The sequence below is a fragment of the Elephas maximus genome, chromosome 2 (assembly GCF_024166365.1).
Source record: "Elephas maximus indicus isolate mEleMax1 chromosome 2, mEleMax1 primary haplotype, whole genome shotgun sequence".
NCBI classification, from domain to species: Eukaryota; Metazoa; Chordata; class Mammalia; order Proboscidea; family Elephantidae; genus Elephas; species Elephas maximus.
The window spans coordinates 119,699,379-119,718,379 of NC_064820.1; the positions used below are offsets into that span (position 1 = coordinate 119,699,379).

Below are 19,001 nucleotides of genomic sequence, written 5' to 3' on the forward strand. Positions count from 1 at the left end.
AATCAATAAAAAAAGTGTCAGATACATTTTAACTAATCAGAATGACCACCGCCCATCTGTCAGTTTGGTATACTGTGGTGGCTTGTATGTTGCGATGTTGCTGGAAGCTATGCCATCAGTATTTCAAACACTAGCAGGGTCGCTTATAATGGACCGGTTTCAGTGGCGCTTCCAGACTAAGACAGACTAGGAAGAAAGGCCTGGCAATTTGTTTTTGAAAATTAGCCAATGAAAACCCTGTGGATCACAACAGAATATTGTCTGGTATAGTGTTGGAAGGTCGGAAGGCACTTAAAATATGCAACGTCCGCAACAAAGATTATGAAGATGACACAGGACCAGAGAACATTTCCTTCTATTGTACACGAGGCCAACATGAGTCAGAGCTAAACAGACAGAAACTAACCACAACAACAATCAGAGTGAATGCCAGATACTGTAAGCAACTGAATACAACTGTATCGGTGCTTTCCAGCATTCCTGGATCTACTCACCTCTACCCTATAATCAGATGTGTCTTGGGGCACACAGAACACATTTCCAGCTCTACTAGTACTTATCCATGGAATAAGTATGAACTTTCTGAGCTGAGATAGTTAAGCATATATGCTTCTTGGTTATCCTCAACCATGAAAATAATTTGGAGGACCTACTAAACTTTTTTAGTTTTAGGGAGGTAGACTCACAAAATGGAAGAGCCTGTGTTTCTGAATGGCTACATAGTGGGACATCTGAAAAAAGACACCCATATTTGGCTGTAATAGAACAAGAAACAAATACTTACTGTGCCAAAAAAAAAAAGTTGCCATTCAGTTGATTTTGACTCATGAGGACCTCATGTAATTTGCCAGTGAATAATTCATGATTTACCTGTTTCTACTGACATTGCTCTTCTATATTATTCTCCCCTGTTTCCTTAGCCCTTTTTATCTATCTCTGTTGGAGAAGCATTTAGCATATAATTCATATACTTTTTATTTGTGCATCTGTCTCTGTCTTTAAACTCAAAACTACTTAAGAGTAGTAATATTCTCTTTTATCTCCAAAACCTGGCATATTTGACTAAAGTTAAGTACTCCTGAAAATATGATTTTTAATGTTGCCTTAATAAATGAAATCTGTTATTTTACAACATATTCAACAACTCTAAACCTCTGATGGCTGCCCAGAGTCTAAAAAGTCAAGTTCAAAGTCATAGGCAGGTTTTCGAGTGTCACCATTATCTGGACACAGCCTTTATATATTACCTCCTTTTTATGTCTTTCTTATTCAGTGTCTTCATCTTCTAGTCACTGTTTTAAGAATTCTCCTAATCTTCTGTTTCAATTATTTTGTTTTATACTGTTTCTTTCACATAGAATGACTGTCTTCCATCTTTGCACATTCAAATTCTACTTCCTCTTTAAGGTCTGGGTTAAGTGACTTACTATCAATGAAACATTTCCTAATTTTTTCCAGCAGGAAGTTTTCTTTCCTTTCTAGGGACTCATATAGCCCTTTACCTTCTTTATAGCATTAATCATTTTTATCCAGGATTTATTATAGGCATTTAGAAAAAGCATTTATTGCACATTTTTTATAGCTCAGAAATCTAATATATTTCTAAGTATGGAGCTTTTTTCTAAATACAGGAAATATTATTATTTCCGTATAGTTTATGTTTAAGAGAAAAATTTGTTTACAAGCAAGTGCTAAGTACTAAAGAAGTTCCAACTATTATTTTTTGTTGATTCTGGCTGAATAACTCAGCACGTTCTAACAGAGAGAAGCACCATAAGCCCATTTTCAGTTTACATAGCTCTTTTACATTTCATTTATTAAGTAAACCTGACTATGGAATCTTGACTTTAAGAAACAACCTGGCACGATATTTACAATTGAGATAGAATAACAATTACTCACCTTACCCCCAAAATATTCTATGTACTTAAAAGAAATACAATAAAATGCCATTTGAATTAATTTTATAGCAATTGCTGTAGATGGCAAATAAAGTGATAATCAGATATTAGGTGGGACAAAATGTATTTTTTACAAAAGACAAATGATACAATTTTTTCTAGCTGGCTGGTTAAACTTTTCCAGTTTCTTGGTTTCATCTCAACGCCCCTCTCAATTTTGAACGGTACAACACAGTATATTTTTTATTTGAAGAACCCTTTTAGATTGTTTAAATTTCCTTGGAATTGATTTTGTAACATCTGAAGTTCAGGTAGTAGTTTGTTCTGTGTACACACAGAAAAATCGTAAATTGTTTTAAAATGAACCAGGTCAGTGTGGATCAATTTAAGCCATGGTGACCCACGAAGAGATGCAAATTAGGATTCTCCTACTGGGACCAAAAATAGATTTCATCCAATCTTCTCTGAGCAGATTCTGAAAATGTATCTCAAAAGGAACAGCTGTAAAAATTCCAAGATTCTTTTAGCAATATAAAGAAGAGGAGATAAAAGAAAAGGCAGGGATAGGAAGGTATTTCAACAAGAGAACTTGCTGATACACAGCCTTGTTTTTTTAATTCTTTATGCGAGTCAGTTTAGGACAAAAGATGCCATTGGAAGAACAAATTAAAGTGCCAAGTACTAAAGACTTTATACCAAGTGAATCTGTCGTTCATAATTCCTCCTGCATTTTCATCATATGTAAATCTCCCTAAGTGATAAGGGGCAGTGTTCAGTGCCAAATACAATGTGAAAGCACTTTATATGAATGTATGAAAAAACCAACCAGTTGCCATCAAGTTGATTTCAACTCATAGCGAACCTACAGGACAGAGTAAAATTGCCCCATAGGCTTTCCAAGGCTGTAAATCTTTTACAGAAGCAGACTGTCACATCTTTCTCCCGAACAGCAGCTGGTGGCTTTGAACTGCTAACCTTCCTGGTAGTAGCCAAGCACTTAACCACTGCATCACCAGGGTTCCTTATATGAAGCTATACATACACTCTTTTGAATGTGTGAGTTGTTTAACATAAAGCTTTTGAGTGCTGCACCTAGAAAATCAAAAAGTAATAGCTAATCCATAAAGCAACTGCAACAAACACTGGAGCTGGCTGTATTCGAGGGTCACATTGCTATCACATAGAGATGGCTTCATTGATATTGTGAAGATCATTGTTCTGCCTTGTTAGTAAGTTCATCTTAAATAATGTAAAAAATGACTTTACAACTTCATTTGGTCCATTCTCCTGCAGCACAGTGAGTCTTCCCCGCATAATCTGTGACCAAGAGCAGCAAATTACTCATTTTGAGAACCTCAGATACAAGATAAACAACAGCAAAAAACAAACAAACCAGTTGCTGTTAAGTCAATTCCGATTCATGGCAACTCCATGTATTTCACAGAACTGTGTTTCACAGGGTTTTCGATGGTTGTGATCACCAAGACTCTCAGTAGACTACCAGGCCTTTCTCCCAAGGCACCTCTGGTGGATTCAAATTGCCAACCTTTCAGGACTCCTACAAATAAGATACCTGACTTTAAATATCTTCTGTACACCCATAGAACTATTAAGGTGCTCATTCAGAGCAAATTTATGGGCAGATATGTCTTCAGTTTGTGTGGAACTAGAAGTGACCCAGTGCAAGGATTTTACGATGGCTGGCTCTACCACTAATTAGCTAAGTATTACATAGCCTCTCAGAGTTTCAATTTCCTTATCTGAGTCTCTCATCTGAGCCTCTGTTTCCTCATCTGAACTGCTCTGAGCCTTGGTTTTCTCATCTGAGTAATTCATCTTAGTCTGTCTGCTCACTTCTTTTACTATTTCCCTTTCTAACAATCAAGGCTTAGTTTTAATTTCATAAACCAAGAAATAAAGGCCAATGTTATAAAACATAGGCACCTGTAGGCAGACTGACGTAATTTTTTTTGAATTATCAGTAAAGAATATTGTGCACTACTTCTGAGACCTCATGCTAGTGTTTACAGAAAGCATATTTTTCCCCCCATAGGAGCTTATAAAGATAGAAAATCCCTAATCACATAAGAAGATTGTTAGCAGACTACATGGAACTGAGTAGTTCTATTGAGATTTCTCATCTGTTTTAAATAATATGCAGCCTGTGAGTCACCTCATTCTTCTCCTGAGCCTCATCCATCTTTAACCACAATTATAATGGCATCTTGATTATCTCTACTCATGAGGACACTACTATTGCAAATGATACAAAAGAGAAAATCATTAAAAAAATAATTTATATTAGATATGATTTTGAATGCATAACCATTTTTTTCCAAAGGGAATTTATGTTCAAAAATTTATGAGAAAAATTATAAAATTAATAGGAACAAGACATTTGGTTTCAGTCCAGATGGAATAAGCCCAGTACAGCCTATCTCTCCTCCTGATTACAATTAGAATTCTGGACAAAATATAACAAGCAACAACCTAAGGGTTCTTAAAAGTAAACAAAAGCTGATGGATTGTGGAGGGGAGCCAAAACTTGGGAGAAAGGCTTTTATGAGGTGGTTTCCACTTTTTTCCCTGTTTCCTTCACAGCATTGACTTGAGGACAGGCCCCATTTGCAGAACTACTCGGTAGTGGTGTAAAAGGCTAAAACACCAACTGAAACTTTGTCTTTCTGGCTAGAAAAACTAGTAAAAGGGGTCTCGGCAGTCTAGGAAGTATGAGAGAATCCTGATTTTATTTTATTTTTTATTTCTTCCAGGTTACCTGTAAGGACAGGCACTTGTCCATGCTGTGCAGCAGTGTTGGGGACAGATAAGATACCAAGAGAAATCATATTTTTCTGGCCGTAAGGATTAGGAAAAGGAGACCTTTTGGGCCAAAGAGGATTGGCTGAATCCCAGAGAGAAGAGAGGTAGAGAAGGATGTCCCTTAATTCTGTGTATTAGTCCAGAAAACTCCTGGGCTCATTTCTCTACTGCATATGTGCATAACAGACTCAAAGCAGCGTAACAAAGGCTTTGAGACTGGAACTAACATTTAAACATGACCCACTTCTCACACGAACCTCTAAATGTTGCATCCACAGGACAGGTACAAAGCAGGATAGCAAAGGCTTTGAAAACTAAACTGAGGTTAAACTCATCACCCACCAAATGCAAGACAAAATTTGTGGGATGAGCCTAAGTGGGTAGATAACCTGCTAAGACATACAAACAAAAAATAAATACTTCAGTGGTTGTTAACAAGATCCAGAGCCTACACAACTCAATATTCAAAATATTCACGTACAATGAAAATTTCTCAGTAAAGAAACAAAAAATAAAAAACCCAAAAATTAAGTTATTGATTCTCAATGAAAAAAATGATCAATAGATGCCAATCCCAAGACAACCCAGATGTTGGAATTATCATACAAAGATTTTAAAGCAGCTCTTATTAACTATTTAGGAGCCCTGGTGGCACAGTGGTGAAGAGCTATGGCTGTTAATCAAAAGGTCGGCAGTTCAAATTCACCAGCCGCTCCTTGGAAACCCTATGGGACAGCTCTACTCTGTCCTGTAGGGTTCCTGTAAGTTGGAATTGACTTGACAGCAATGGGTTACTATTAACTATAATAAAGCTAAATATGCTTGAAATATAGGAAAAGACAGAAGTTCCCAGCACAGAAATCCCATTGCTCTTGAGTCAATTCCGACTCATAGTGACCCAATAAGACAGAGTAGAACTGCCCCATAGGGTTTCCAAGGAATGACTGGTGGATTCAAATTGCCCACTATTGGTTAGCAGCCTAATTCAGCACAGAAATAGAAACTATACAAAAAGGAAACTTTAGAATTGAAAAATATAATATCTGAAATAGTAAATTTACTGGCTGGACTAACAGTGGGATAGATGTGATAAAGGAATCAGTGTCCTGGAAGATTTTTTGAACAATAGAAATTAACCAATCTGAAGAGCAAAGGAAAAAAAAAGGACGAATTTGAATTCAATTTTGGTTTCCCTGGGACATTATGAGTCAGAACCCACTTGAAGGCAATTTTTTTTTTTTTTAAATGGGACATATGGGGCAATATCAAAAAGTCTAACATTTGTGCCATTGGAATTCCAGAAGGACAGAAGAAAGAAAACAGTGCAGAAAAATATCTGAAAAACTCATGGCCAAAATCTTATCAGATTTGGTAAAAGTCATAGAATTAAATCACACAAGACATTTAGAGAACTATAGACAGGAAAAACTAACAACAACAACAAAAAAGAACAAAAACAAACTAAAAAAACCCACACCCAGATGTAGCATAAGTAAATTTCTGACAGCCAATGGTAAAGAAATAAAAAAAATATCTTGAAAACAGTTACAGGTAAATTATACATTACATACACGAAAATAGCTATTCAAATTATGGCAGATTTCTCTTCAGCAACTATAGAAGGTAGAATACAGTGAAATATTATCTTTAAAAGGCTGAAGTAAAAGTATTGTCAATCCAGAATTTTGTACCTAACAAAACTATCTTCTGGAATGAAGGCAAAACAATGACACTGTTAGATGAATAAAAACCTAGATAATTCATGTACAGCAGAACTTCTCTAAAATAACTGCAAAGGAAGATCATCAGACAAAAGGGAAATGATACCAGAGGCAAATTTGAAATTTCTGGAAAGAAAGAAAAACCACAAAAATGGTAAATATATGAGTAGACATAAAAGACTACTTTTCTTCTTAAGTTCATTAAACTGTATGATTATTGAAAGTAAATATATAGAGATAGGTAGATATGTTAAAAACTGGTGAGGCGGGGCCAAGATGGTGGAATAGCCAGACACTTCTGGTGATCCTTCTTACAACAAAGACACAACAAACCAAGTGACAAGTTAGGAGTCCTGAACATCAAAGGCAAAGTTAGAAAACCGACTGAGCAGCAGGGGAGGGAGAGATGGTTCAGAAGTGGAGAGGAGTTGCCAGACCTGAAACACCAGGATCCCTCGGGCACCATTCCTGGGAGTGGCTGCACTGGGCTGGTAGCACGTTTGGCCACCGTTTCCTCAGGGAGAAGCAGCCAGCTGCACAGCCTACTCGAGCCTCCAGAACCAGAGAATAACATCACTCATGACAAAAGCTAAAAGTAGTTGTGTATATTTTACGGTGCCAGCTTCAGAGGCTGTTGATTTCCCTGGGCCTGAGATAGGCCCTGTTGAGCTCTGAGAACCATTCCCACAGCCTTGGAGAAGGAATCAACTTGCAATTAGGGGAAAAGATAATTTGCCAGCTCCACTAACCTGGGGAGCTCCAGACAGAAGCAGTTCCTGTTCAGGCATAAACGGTCTGTGGACTTTGAATACATTTCCCCCCTGCATGAACCTGTGTGGGCCTATTCCTGGAGAACAGGCCCTTGTTGGCAGACTGCAACTGTTTCAGCTGTATGGTGCAGAGGTGGGTGTCTGGTACTTCATAACGCTTTGCCTATTAAACAGGGTCCTCACCTACCCGCATCAGGGGCCTAAGGACTGGTGGCTCCACTCAAATCACCCAACCACCCATGACAGGGGTCCAAGGATAACTGGTACGTCCCAGTCCTTACAACCAAAAGTATTGGGTATTTATGTTCCATCTGAAGAACCCACCCACATGTACACTCTAGGGAACAGGGGCGTGTTTTCCTCACAGACTCTTCAGGGATGGTTGTCAGCCCCCTGCCTTGCTCAGAGCGTGACCCCCTGCTGCAATCAGATACTTGAACCTACATCAATCACCCCTACCCCTCTAAGACTGTAGGACAGGGCCTGTACCACACACTTGATGATCAGCTACCTGGACACCTGAGCTGAATCCATACAAGAAAAGTGAATGGACTCTTAGACTGATAATACCTGATAACAGCTCTAGCCATCTGGTGACAGGATGTCAGAGCTTCAAAGGTGAAAATAATCAAGATAGATCACTCAAGCATCCCATTCGGGCATTTCAAAACAAAACAAAGCAAGAAGCTAGGATACAGTAAGCAAACATAAAATAAACTAATATAATAACTTAGAGTTGGCTCGGAGACAACAATCAATATCAAATCACATAAAGAAAGAGAACATGATTGCTTCAACAAGCCCTCAAAACAAAGAATCAGGGGGATCTTCTAGATGAAAGTGCCTTCTGGGAAATACCAGAAGCAGAATACAAAAGATTAATACACAGAACTCTTCAACACATCAGGAAGGAGATCAGGCAATACAAAGAACAAGCCAAGGAAAACAAAGATAAAACCGTTGAAGAAATTAAAAAGGCTATTCAAGAACATAATGAAAAATTTAATAAGCTGCAAGAATCCATAGAGAGACCCAGAAAAACCCAGGGCCGTCGAGTCAATTCTGACTCATAGTGACCCTATAAGACAGAGTAGAACTGCCCCATAGAGTTTCCAAGGAGTGCCTCGTGGATTCGAACTGCTGACCCTCTCATTAGCAGCCGTAACACTTAACCACTACACCACCAGGGTTTCCCCATAGACAGAGAGCAATCAGAAATTCAGAGGATTTGCAATAAAATTACAGAATTAGAAAACTCAATAGAAAGTCCGAGAAGCAGAATGGAGCAAGTGGAAGGCAGAATTGGTGAACTTGAAGATAAATCACTTCGTACCAATATATTTGAAGAAAAATCAGATAAAAGAATTAAAAAAAATGAAGAAACCTTAAGAATCATGTGGGACTCTATCAAGAGAAATAAGCTACAAGTCATTGGAGTACCAGAACACAGAAAGATAACAGAAAATAAAGAGAGAATTGTTGAAGATTTGTTGGTAGAAAACGTCCCTGATAACGTGAAAGATGAGAAGATATCTATCCAAGATGCTCATCGAACTCCACATAAGGTAGATGTTAAAAGAAAGTCACCAAGACATATTATAATCAAACTTGCCAAAACCAAAGATAAAGGGAGTATTTGAAGAGCAGCCAGGGATAAATGAAAAGTCACCTATGAAGGAGAGTCGATAAGAATAAACTCAGACTACGAGGCAGAAACCATGCAGGCAGGAAGGCACTGAAGGAAAAAAATTGCTAACCAAGAATCATATATCCAGCAAAACTGTCTCTCAAATATGAAGGTGAAATTAGGCTATTTCCAGATAAACAGAAGTTTAGGGAATTTGTAAAAACCAAACCAAAACTACAAGAAATACTAAAGGGAGTTCTTTGGTTAGAAAATCAATTAAATCAGGTATCAGCCCAGACTAGAACACTGGGCAGAGCAATCATATGTCAACTCAGACAGGGAAATCACAAAAATAAATCAATATTAAAAAACACTCAAAACAGGGAAACAGCAATATTATTATGTAAAGGAAGAAAATATTAAAACAATAAAGAGGGACTAAAAAATGTAGTCACAGATCTTTCATATGGAGAGAAAGATAAGGAGATACAAAGAAATATAAGTTAGCTTTAAATTTTTAGAAAAATAGGGGTAAATATTAAGGTAACCACAAAGAAGATAAATTATCCTACACATCAAAATAAAATACAAGAAAAAAATAGAGCCTCAGCAGAAACAAAATCAATAACAACGAATACAAGGAAAAGACAATATATAAAGATAAACTACTTACCACAAACAATTCAGTGGAAAAAAGAAACTGTCAACAACAAACAAAAAAGATATCAAAATGATACCACTAAATTCATACCTATCCATAATTACACTGACTATAAATGGACTATGCACAAATAAAAAGACAGAGCGGCAGAATGGATTAAAAAAATGATCTGTCTATATGCTGCCTATAAGAGACACACCTTAGACTTAGAGACACAAACAAACTAAAATTCAAAGGATGGAAAAAAATGTATCAAGCAAACAACAACCAAAAAAGGGCAGGAGTGGCGATATTAATTTCTGACAAAATAGACTTTAAAGTTAAATCCATCATAAAGGATAAGGAAGGACACTATATAATGATTAAAGGGACAATATAATAGGAGGGTCGCTATGAGTCGGAATCGACTTGATGGCACTGGGTTTTTTTTTTTTTTATATACTAGGAGGATATAACCATATTAAATATTTATACACCCAATGACAGGACTGCAAAATACACAAAACAAACTATCAGAATTAAAAAGTGAGATAGACAGCTCCACAATAATAGTAGGAGACTTCAACACACCACTTGCGGTGAAAGACAGGACATCCAGGAAGAAGCTCAATAAAGACATGGAAGATCTAAATGCCATGATCAACGAACTTGACGTCATAGACATATACAGAACACTCCACCCAACAGCAACCAACTATACTTTCTTTTCTAGTGCACAAGGACGATTCTCGAGAATAAACCACATATTAGGTCATAAAGCAAGCTTTAGCAGAATCCAAATCATTGAAATATTACAAAACATTTTCTCTCACCATAAGGCCATAAAAGTAGAAATCTATAACAGAAAAAGCAGGGAAAAGAAATGAAACACTTGGAAACTGAACAATACCCTGCTCAAAAAAGACTGGGTTACAGAAGACATTAAGGATGGAATAAAGAAATTCATAGAATCCAATGAGAATGCAAACACTTCCTATCAGAACCTTTGGGACACAATGAAAGCAGTTCTCAGAAGTCAATTTATAACAATAAATGAGCACATACAAAGAGAAGAAAGGCCAAAATCAAAGAATTATTTCTATAACTCGAACAAAAAAAAAGAGAGCAACAAAAGAAACCCTCAGGCACCAGAAGAAAGCAAATAATAAAAATTACAGCAGAATTAAACAAAATAGAAAACAGAAAAATAATTCAAAGAGTTAACAAGAAGAAAATCTGGTTCTTTGAAAAAATTAACAAAATTGATAAACCATTGGCCAAACTGATGAAAGAAAAACAGGAGAGGAAGCAAATAATCCAAATAAGAAATGAGATGGGCGATATTACAAGACACCCAATTGAAATTAAAAGAATTATAACAGATTACTACAAAAAACGGTACTCTAACAAATTTAAAAACCTAGAAGAAATGGATGAATTTCTAGAAATACACTGACTACCTAAACTAACACAAACAGAGGTAGAACAACTAAATAGACCCATAACAGAGAAGAGATCGAAAAGGTAATAAAAAAACTCCCAACAAAAACAAAAAAAACCTGGCCCAGAAGGCTTCACTGCAGAGTTCTACCAAACTTTCAGAGAAGAATTAACACCACTACTACTAAAGGTATTTCAGAGCACAGAAAGGAACAGAATACTCCCCAACTAATATGAAGCCACCATATCCCTGATACCAAAACCAGGTAAAGACACCACAAAAAAAGGAAAATTACAGACCTATATACCTCACAAACTTAGATGGAAAAATTCTCAACAAAATTATAGCCAATAGAATTCAACAACGTATCAAAAAAAAAAAAATAATAATTCACCATGACCAAGGGGAATTCATACCAGGTATGCAGGAATGGTTCAACATTAGAAAAACAATTAATGTAATCCATCATATAAATAAAACAGAAGACAAGAATCACATGATTTTATCAATTGATGCAGAAAAGGCATTTGACAAAGTTTAACACCCATTCATGACAGAAACTCTCAACCAAATAGGAATAGAAGGGAAATTCCTCAACAAAATAAAGGGCATTTATACAAAGCCAATACCAACATCATCCTAAATGGAGTCTGAAAGCATTCCCCTTGAGATTGGGAACCAGACAAGAATGCCCTCTGTAACCACTCTTATTCAACATTGTGCTGGAGGTACTAGCAGGAGCAATTAGGGAAGATAAAGAAATAAAGGGCAACCAGATTGGCAAGGAAGGAGTAAAAGTAACTCTACTTGCAGATGACATGATCTTATACATAGAATACCCTAAAGAATTCTCAAGAAAACTACTGGAACTAATAGAAGAGTTCAGCAGAGGATCAGGATACAGGATAAACATACAGAAATCAGTTGGATTCCCTCTACACCAACAAAAAGAACATCGAGGAGGAAATCAGGATATCAATACTATTTACAGTAGCCCCCAAGAAGATAAAATACTTACCAACAAATCTTACCAGAGATGTAAAAGGCCTATGCAAAGAAAACTACAAGACACTACTGCAAGAAACCAAAAAAGACCTAAATAAGTTGAAAAACATACTTTGCTCATGGATAGAAAGAATTAACCATATAAAAAATGTCTATTCTACCCAAAGTGATTTATAGTTTTAATGCAATTCTGATCCAAATTCCAATGACATTTTTTAATGAGATGGAGAAACAAATCACCAAATTCATATGGAAGGAAAAGAGGCCCCAGATAAGTAAAGCATTACTGAAAAAGAAGAACAAAGTGGGAGGCCTCATTCTACCTGATTTTAGAAACTATTATACCACCACAGTAGTCAAAATAGCCTGGTACTGGTTCAGCAACAGATACATAACCCAAGAGAACAGAATTGAGAATCCAGAAATACATATATCCACATAAGAACAGATGATATTTGACAAAGGCCCAAAGTCAGTTAAATGGGGAAAAGATAGTCTCTTTAACAAATGGTACTGGCATAACTGGATATTCATCTGCAAAAAAAATGAAACAAGACCTATACGTCACACCATTCACAAAAATGAACTCAAAAGGGGCGGAGCCAAGATGGCGGACTAGGCAGACGCTACCTCGGATCCCTCTTACAACAAAGACACGGAAAAACAAGTGAATCTATCACATACATAACAATCTACGAACCCTGAACAACAAACACAGATTTAGAGACGGAGAACGAACTAATACGGGGAAGCAGCGATTGTTTCCAGAGCCTGGAGCCAGCGTACCAGTCAGGTACGGCACAAGCACAGAGACCTGCTCCACCCTCCTGAACTAACCCCGGGAGGGGGACCAGCCGGTTCCACAGGTGGCGTGGGACGCAGCCGGTAGGAGAAGTCCCCGGGAGGCAGCGACTGGTATTGGAGCGGGGAGAACAGCGCCCCAGCCGGGACACTCGGTCACGGCACAAGCACGGGGACCTGCTCCACCCACCTGAACTAACCCCGGGAGGAGGCTCAACTGGTTCTCGGGGCGGCACGGCCACGTGGCTGGAGGGACAAGAAGTCCCAGGGAGGCAGCGACTGATTTTGGACTCGAGAGTGCACCGTCCCAGTAGGGGAGCCTTGACGCTGGGCGTGGGGCTGGAAGCGGAGGATCTGACCGTGACTCCAGCAGGCCAGACCCCCCGGGGGCAATCTCCACACAGCCAGCACACATAGGCGACGTGCCCCACGGGAATCTCAGATATAATAGTCATTCCAAGCAAGACAAGCAACTCTGGCTATATTCTGAGGTGCTACTCTCCTATCTCTCTGTTCCCTCCCCCACCCTCCCCAGGCGGCTTCATTAACATCTGAATAGCCTGAGCCAGAGGGAGAACTCTGATAGGGATCTGACTGCATTTTTTTTTTAGCGGATTTTCTGGAAAAACTAGTTTCCCAGTGATGGCTCGGAGAAAACAATCCATATCAAACCACTTAAAGAAGCAGACCGTGACAGCTTCTCCAACCCCCCAAACAAAAGAATCAAAACCTTTCCCAAATGAAGATACAATCTTGGAATTATCAGATACAGAATATAAAAAACTAATTTACAGAATGCTTAATGACATCACAAATGAAATTAGGATAACTGCAGAAAAAGCCAAGGAACACACTGATAAAACAGTTGAAGAACTCAAAAAGATTATTCAAGAACACAGTGGAAAAATTAATAAGTTGTAAGAATCCATAGAGAGACAACATGTAGAAATCCAAAAGATTAACAATAAAATAACAGAATTAGACAACGCACTAGGAAGTCAGAGGAGCAGACTCGAGCAATTAGAATGCAGACTGGGACATCTGGAGGACCAGGGAATCAACACCAACATAGCTGAAAAAAAATCGGATAAAAGAATTAAAAAAAATGAAGAAACCCTAAGAATCATGTGGGACTCTATCAAGAAGGATAACCTGCGGGTGATTGGAGTCCCAGAACAGGGAGGGGGACAGAAAACACAGAGAAAATAGTCGAAGAACTCCTGACAGAAAACTTCCCTGACATCATGAAGGACGAAAGGATATCTATCCAAGATGCTCATCGAACCCCATTTAAGATTGATCCAAAAAGAAAAACACCAAGACATATTGTCATCAAACTTACCAAAACCAAAGATAAACAGAAAATTTTAAAAGCAGCCAGGGAGAAAAGAAAGGTTTCCTTCAAGGGAGAATCAATAAGAATAAGTTCAGACTACTCAGCAGAAACCATGCAGGCAAGAAGGGAATGGGACGACATATACAGAACACTGAAGGAGAAAAACTGCCAGCCAAGGATCATATATCCAGCAAAACTCTCTCTGAAATATGAAGGCGAAATTAAGATATTTACAGACAAACACAAGTTTAGAGAATTTGCAAAAACCAAACCAAAGCTACAAGAAATACTAAAGGATATTGTTTGGTCAGAGAACCAATAATATCAGATATCAGCACAACACAAGGTCACAAAACAGAACGTCCTGATATCAACTCAAATAGGGAAATCACAAAAACAAACAAATTAAGATTAATTAAAAAAAATAAATAAAATTACACATAACAGGGAATCATGGAAGTCAATAGGTAAAAGATCACAATAATCAAAAAGAGGGACTAAATAAAGGAGACATTGAACTGCCATATGGAGAGTGATACAAGGCGATATAGAACAATACAAGTTAGGTTTTTACTTAGAAAAATAGGGGTAAATATTAAGGTAACCACAAAAAGGTATAACAACTCTATAACTCAAGATAAAAACCAAGAAAAACGTAACGACTCAACTAACATAAAGTCAAGCACTATGAAAATGAGGATCTCACAATTTACTAAGAAAAACGCCTCAGCACAAAACAGTATGTGGAAAAATGAAATTGACAACAACACACATAAAAAGGCATCAAAATGACAGCACTAAAAACTTATTTATCTATAATTATCCTGAATGTAAATGGACTAAATGCACCAATAAAGAGACAGAGAGTCATAGACAGGATAAAGAAACACGATCCATCTATATGCTGCCTACAAGAGACACACCTTAGACTTAGAGACACAAACAAACTAAAACTCAAAGGATGGAAAAAAGTATATCAAGCAAACAATAAGCAAAAAAGAAGAGGAGTAGCAATATTAATTTCTGACAAAATAGACTTTAGACTTAAATCCACCACAAAGGATAAAGAAGGACACTATATAATGATAAAAGGGACAATTGATCAGGAAGACATAACCATATTAAATATTTATGCACCCAATGACAGGGCTGCAAGATACATAAATCAAATTTTAACAGAATTGAAAAGCGAGATAGATACCTCCACAATTATAGTAGGAGACTTCAACACACCACTTTCGGAGAAGGACAGGACATCCAGTAAGAAGCTCAACAGAGACACGGAAGATCTAATCACAACAATCAACCAACTTGACCTCATTGACTTATACAGAACTCTCCACCCAACTGCTGCAAAATATACTTTTTTTTCTAGCGCACATGGAACATTCTCTAGAATAGACCACATATTAGGTCATAAAACAAACCTTTGCAGAGTCCAAAACATCGAAATATTACAAAGCATCTTCTCAGACCACAAGGCAATAAAACTAGAGATCAATAACAGAAAAACTAGGGAAAAGAAATCAAATACTTGGAAAATGAACAAGACTGGGTTATAGAAGACATCAAGGAGGGAATAAGGAAATTCATAGAAAGCAACGAGAATGAAAATACTTCCTATCAAAACCTCTGGGACACAGCAAAAGCAGTGCTCAGAGGCCAATTTATATCAATAAACGCACACATACAAAAAGAAGAAAGAGCCAAAATCAGAGAACTGTCCCTACAACTTGAACAAATAGAAACTGAGCAACAAAAGAATCCATCAGGCACCAGAAGAAAACAAATAATAAAAATTAGAGCTGAACTAAATGAATTAGAGAACAGAAAAACAATCGAAAGAATGAACAAAGCCAAAAGCTGGTTCTTTGAAAAAATTAACAAAATTGATAAACCATTGGCCAGACTGACTAAACAAATACAGGAAAGGAAACAAATAACCCGAATAAGAAATGAGAAGGACCACATCACAACAGAACAAAATGAAATTAAGAGAATCATTTCAGATTATTATGAAAAATTGTACTCTAACAAATTTGAAAACCTAGAAGAAATGGATGAATTCCTGGAAAAACACGACCTACCTAAACTAACACATTCAGAAGTAGAACAACTAAATAGACCCATAACAAAAAAAGAGATTGAAACTGTAATCAAAAAACTCCCAACAAAAAAAAGCCCTGGCCCGGACGGCTTCACTGCAGAGTTCTACCAAACTTTCAGAGAAGAGTTAACACCACTACTTCTGAAGGTATTCCAAAGCATAGAAAATGACGGAATACTACCCAACTCATTCTATGAAGCCACCATCTCCCTGATACCAAAACCAGGTAAAGACATTACAAAAAAAGAAAATTATAGACCTATATCCCTCATGAACATTGATGCAAAAATCCTCAACAAAATTCTAGCCAATAGAATCCAACAACACATCAAAAAAATAATTCACCCTGATCAAGTGGGATTTATACCAGATATGCAAGGCTGGTTTAATATCAGAAAAACCATTAATGTAATCCATCACATAAATAAAACAAAAGACAAAAACCACATGATCTTATCAATTGATGCAGAAAAGGCATTTGACAAAGTCCAACACCCATTCATGATAAAAACTCTTACCAAAATAGGAATTGAAGGAAAATTCCTCAACATAATAAAGGGCATCTATGCAAAGCCAACAGCCAATATCACTCTAAATGGAGAGAACCTGAAAGCATTTCCCTTGAGAACGGGAACCAGACAAGGATGCCCTTTATCACCGCTCTTATTCAACATCGTACTTGAAGTCCTAGCCAGGGCAATCAGGCTAGACAAAGAAATAAAGGGTATCCGGATTGGCAAGGAAGAAGTAAAGTTATCACTATTTGCAGATGACATGATTATATACACAGAAAACCCTAAGGAATCCTCCAGAAAACTACTGAAACTAATAGAAGAGTTTGGCAGAGTCTCAGGTTATAAAATAAACATACAAAAATCACTTGGATTCCTCTACATCAACAAAAAGAACACCGAAGAGGAAATAACCAAATCAATACCATTCACAGTAGCCCCCCAGAAGATAAGATACTTAGGAATAAATCTTACCAAAGATGTAAAAGACCTATACAAAGAAAACTACAATGCTCTACTACAAGAAATTCAAAAGGACATACTTAAGTGGAAAAACATACCTTGCTCATGGATACGAAGACTTTAACATAGTAAAAATGTCTATTCTACCAAAAGCCATCTATACATTTAACGCACTTCCGATCCAAATTCCAATGTCATATTTTAAGGGGATAGAGAAACAAATCACCAATTTCATATGGAAGGGAAAGAAGCCCCGGATAAGCAAAGCACTACTGAAAAAGAAGAAGAAAGTGGGAGGCCTCACCTTACCTGACTTCAGAACCTATTATACTGCCACAGTAGTCAAAACAGCCTGGTATTGGTACAACAACAGACACATAGACCAATGGAACAGAATTGAGAACCCAGACATAGATCCATCCACGTATGAGCAGCTGATATTTGACAAACGACCAGTGTCAATTAACTGGGGAAAAGATAGCCTTTTTAACAAATGGTGCTGGCATAACTGGATATCCATTTGCAAAAAAATGAAACAGGACCCATACCTCACACCATGCACAAAAACTAACTCCAAGTGGATCAAAGACCTAAACATAAAGACCAAAACGATAAAGATCATGGAAGAAAAAATTGGGACAACCCTAGGAGCCCTAATACAAGGTATAAACAGAATACAAAACATTACCAAAAATGATGAAGAGAAACCCGATAACTGGGAGCTCCTAAAAATCAAACACCTATGCTCATCTAAAGACTTCACCAAAAGAGTAAAAAGACCACCTACAGATTGGGAAAGAATTTTCAGCTATGACATCTCCGGCCAGCGCCTGATCTCTAAAATCTACATGATTCTGTCAAAACTCAACCACAAAAAGACAAACAACCCAATCAAGAAGTGGGCAAAGGATATGAACACACATTTCACTAAAGAAGATATTCAGGCAGCCAACAGATACATGAGAAAATGCTCTCGATCATTAGCCATTAGAGAAATGCAAATTAAAACTACGATGAGATTCCATCTCACACCAGCAAGGCTGGCATTAATCCAAAAAACACAAAATAATAAATGTTGGAGAGGCTGCGGAGAGATTGGAACTCTCATACACTGCTGGTGGGAATGTAAAATGGTACAACCACTTTGGAAATCTATCTGGCGTTATCTTAAACAGTTAGAAACAGAACTACCATACAACCCAGAAATCCCACTCCTAGGAATATACCCTAGAGATACAAGAGCCTTCATACAAACAGATATATGCACACCCATGTTTATTGCAGCTCTGTTTACAATAGCAAAAAGTTGGAAGCAACCAAGGTGTCCGTCAACGGATGAATGGGTAAATAAATTGTGGTATATTCACACAATGGAATACTACGCATCGATAAAGAACAGTGACGAATCTCTGAAACATTTCATAACATGGAGGAACCTGGAAGGCATTATGCTGAGCGAAATTAGTCAGAGGCAAAAGGACAAATATTGTATAAGACCACTATTAAAAGATCCTGAGAAATAGTAAACCTGAGAAGAACACATACTTTTGTGGTTACGAGGTGGGGAGGGAGGGAGGGTGGGAGAGGGTTTTTTTATTGATTAATCAGTAGATAAGAACTGCTTTAGGTGAAGGGAAAGACAACACTCAATACATGGAAGGTCAGCTCAATTGGACTGGACCAAAAGCAAAGAAGTTTCCGGGATAAAATGAATGCTTCAAAGGTCAGCGGAGCAAGGGCGGGGGTCTGGGGAACATGGTTTGCGGGGACTTCGAAGTCAATTGGCAAAATAATTCTATTATGAAATCATTCTGCATCCCACTTTGAAATGTGGCGTCTGGGGTCTTAAATGCTAACA

General features: G+C 37.5%; 1 protein-coding gene across 11 annotated transcripts in view; it reads right to left on the minus strand.

Moving 5' to 3' along the window:
- The window catches only part of TMEM232 (transmembrane protein 232), a 409,022-nt gene that overhangs the window by 124,288 nt on the left and 265,733 nt on the right, over positions 1-19,001 (minus strand). The window contains exon 14 of one of the 11 annotated variants that reach the window (XM_049871951.1): positions 2,797-3,218. The exons of the other annotated variants lie outside the window; for them this stretch is intronic. Coding sequence (XP_049727908.1) covers positions 3,164-3,218 — 55 coding nt within the window. The 3' untranslated portion in view covers positions 2,797-3,163. Of the gene's footprint in view, positions 1-2,796; positions 3,219-19,001 lie in introns of those variants that run through there. 11 annotated transcript variants of the gene reach the window in all.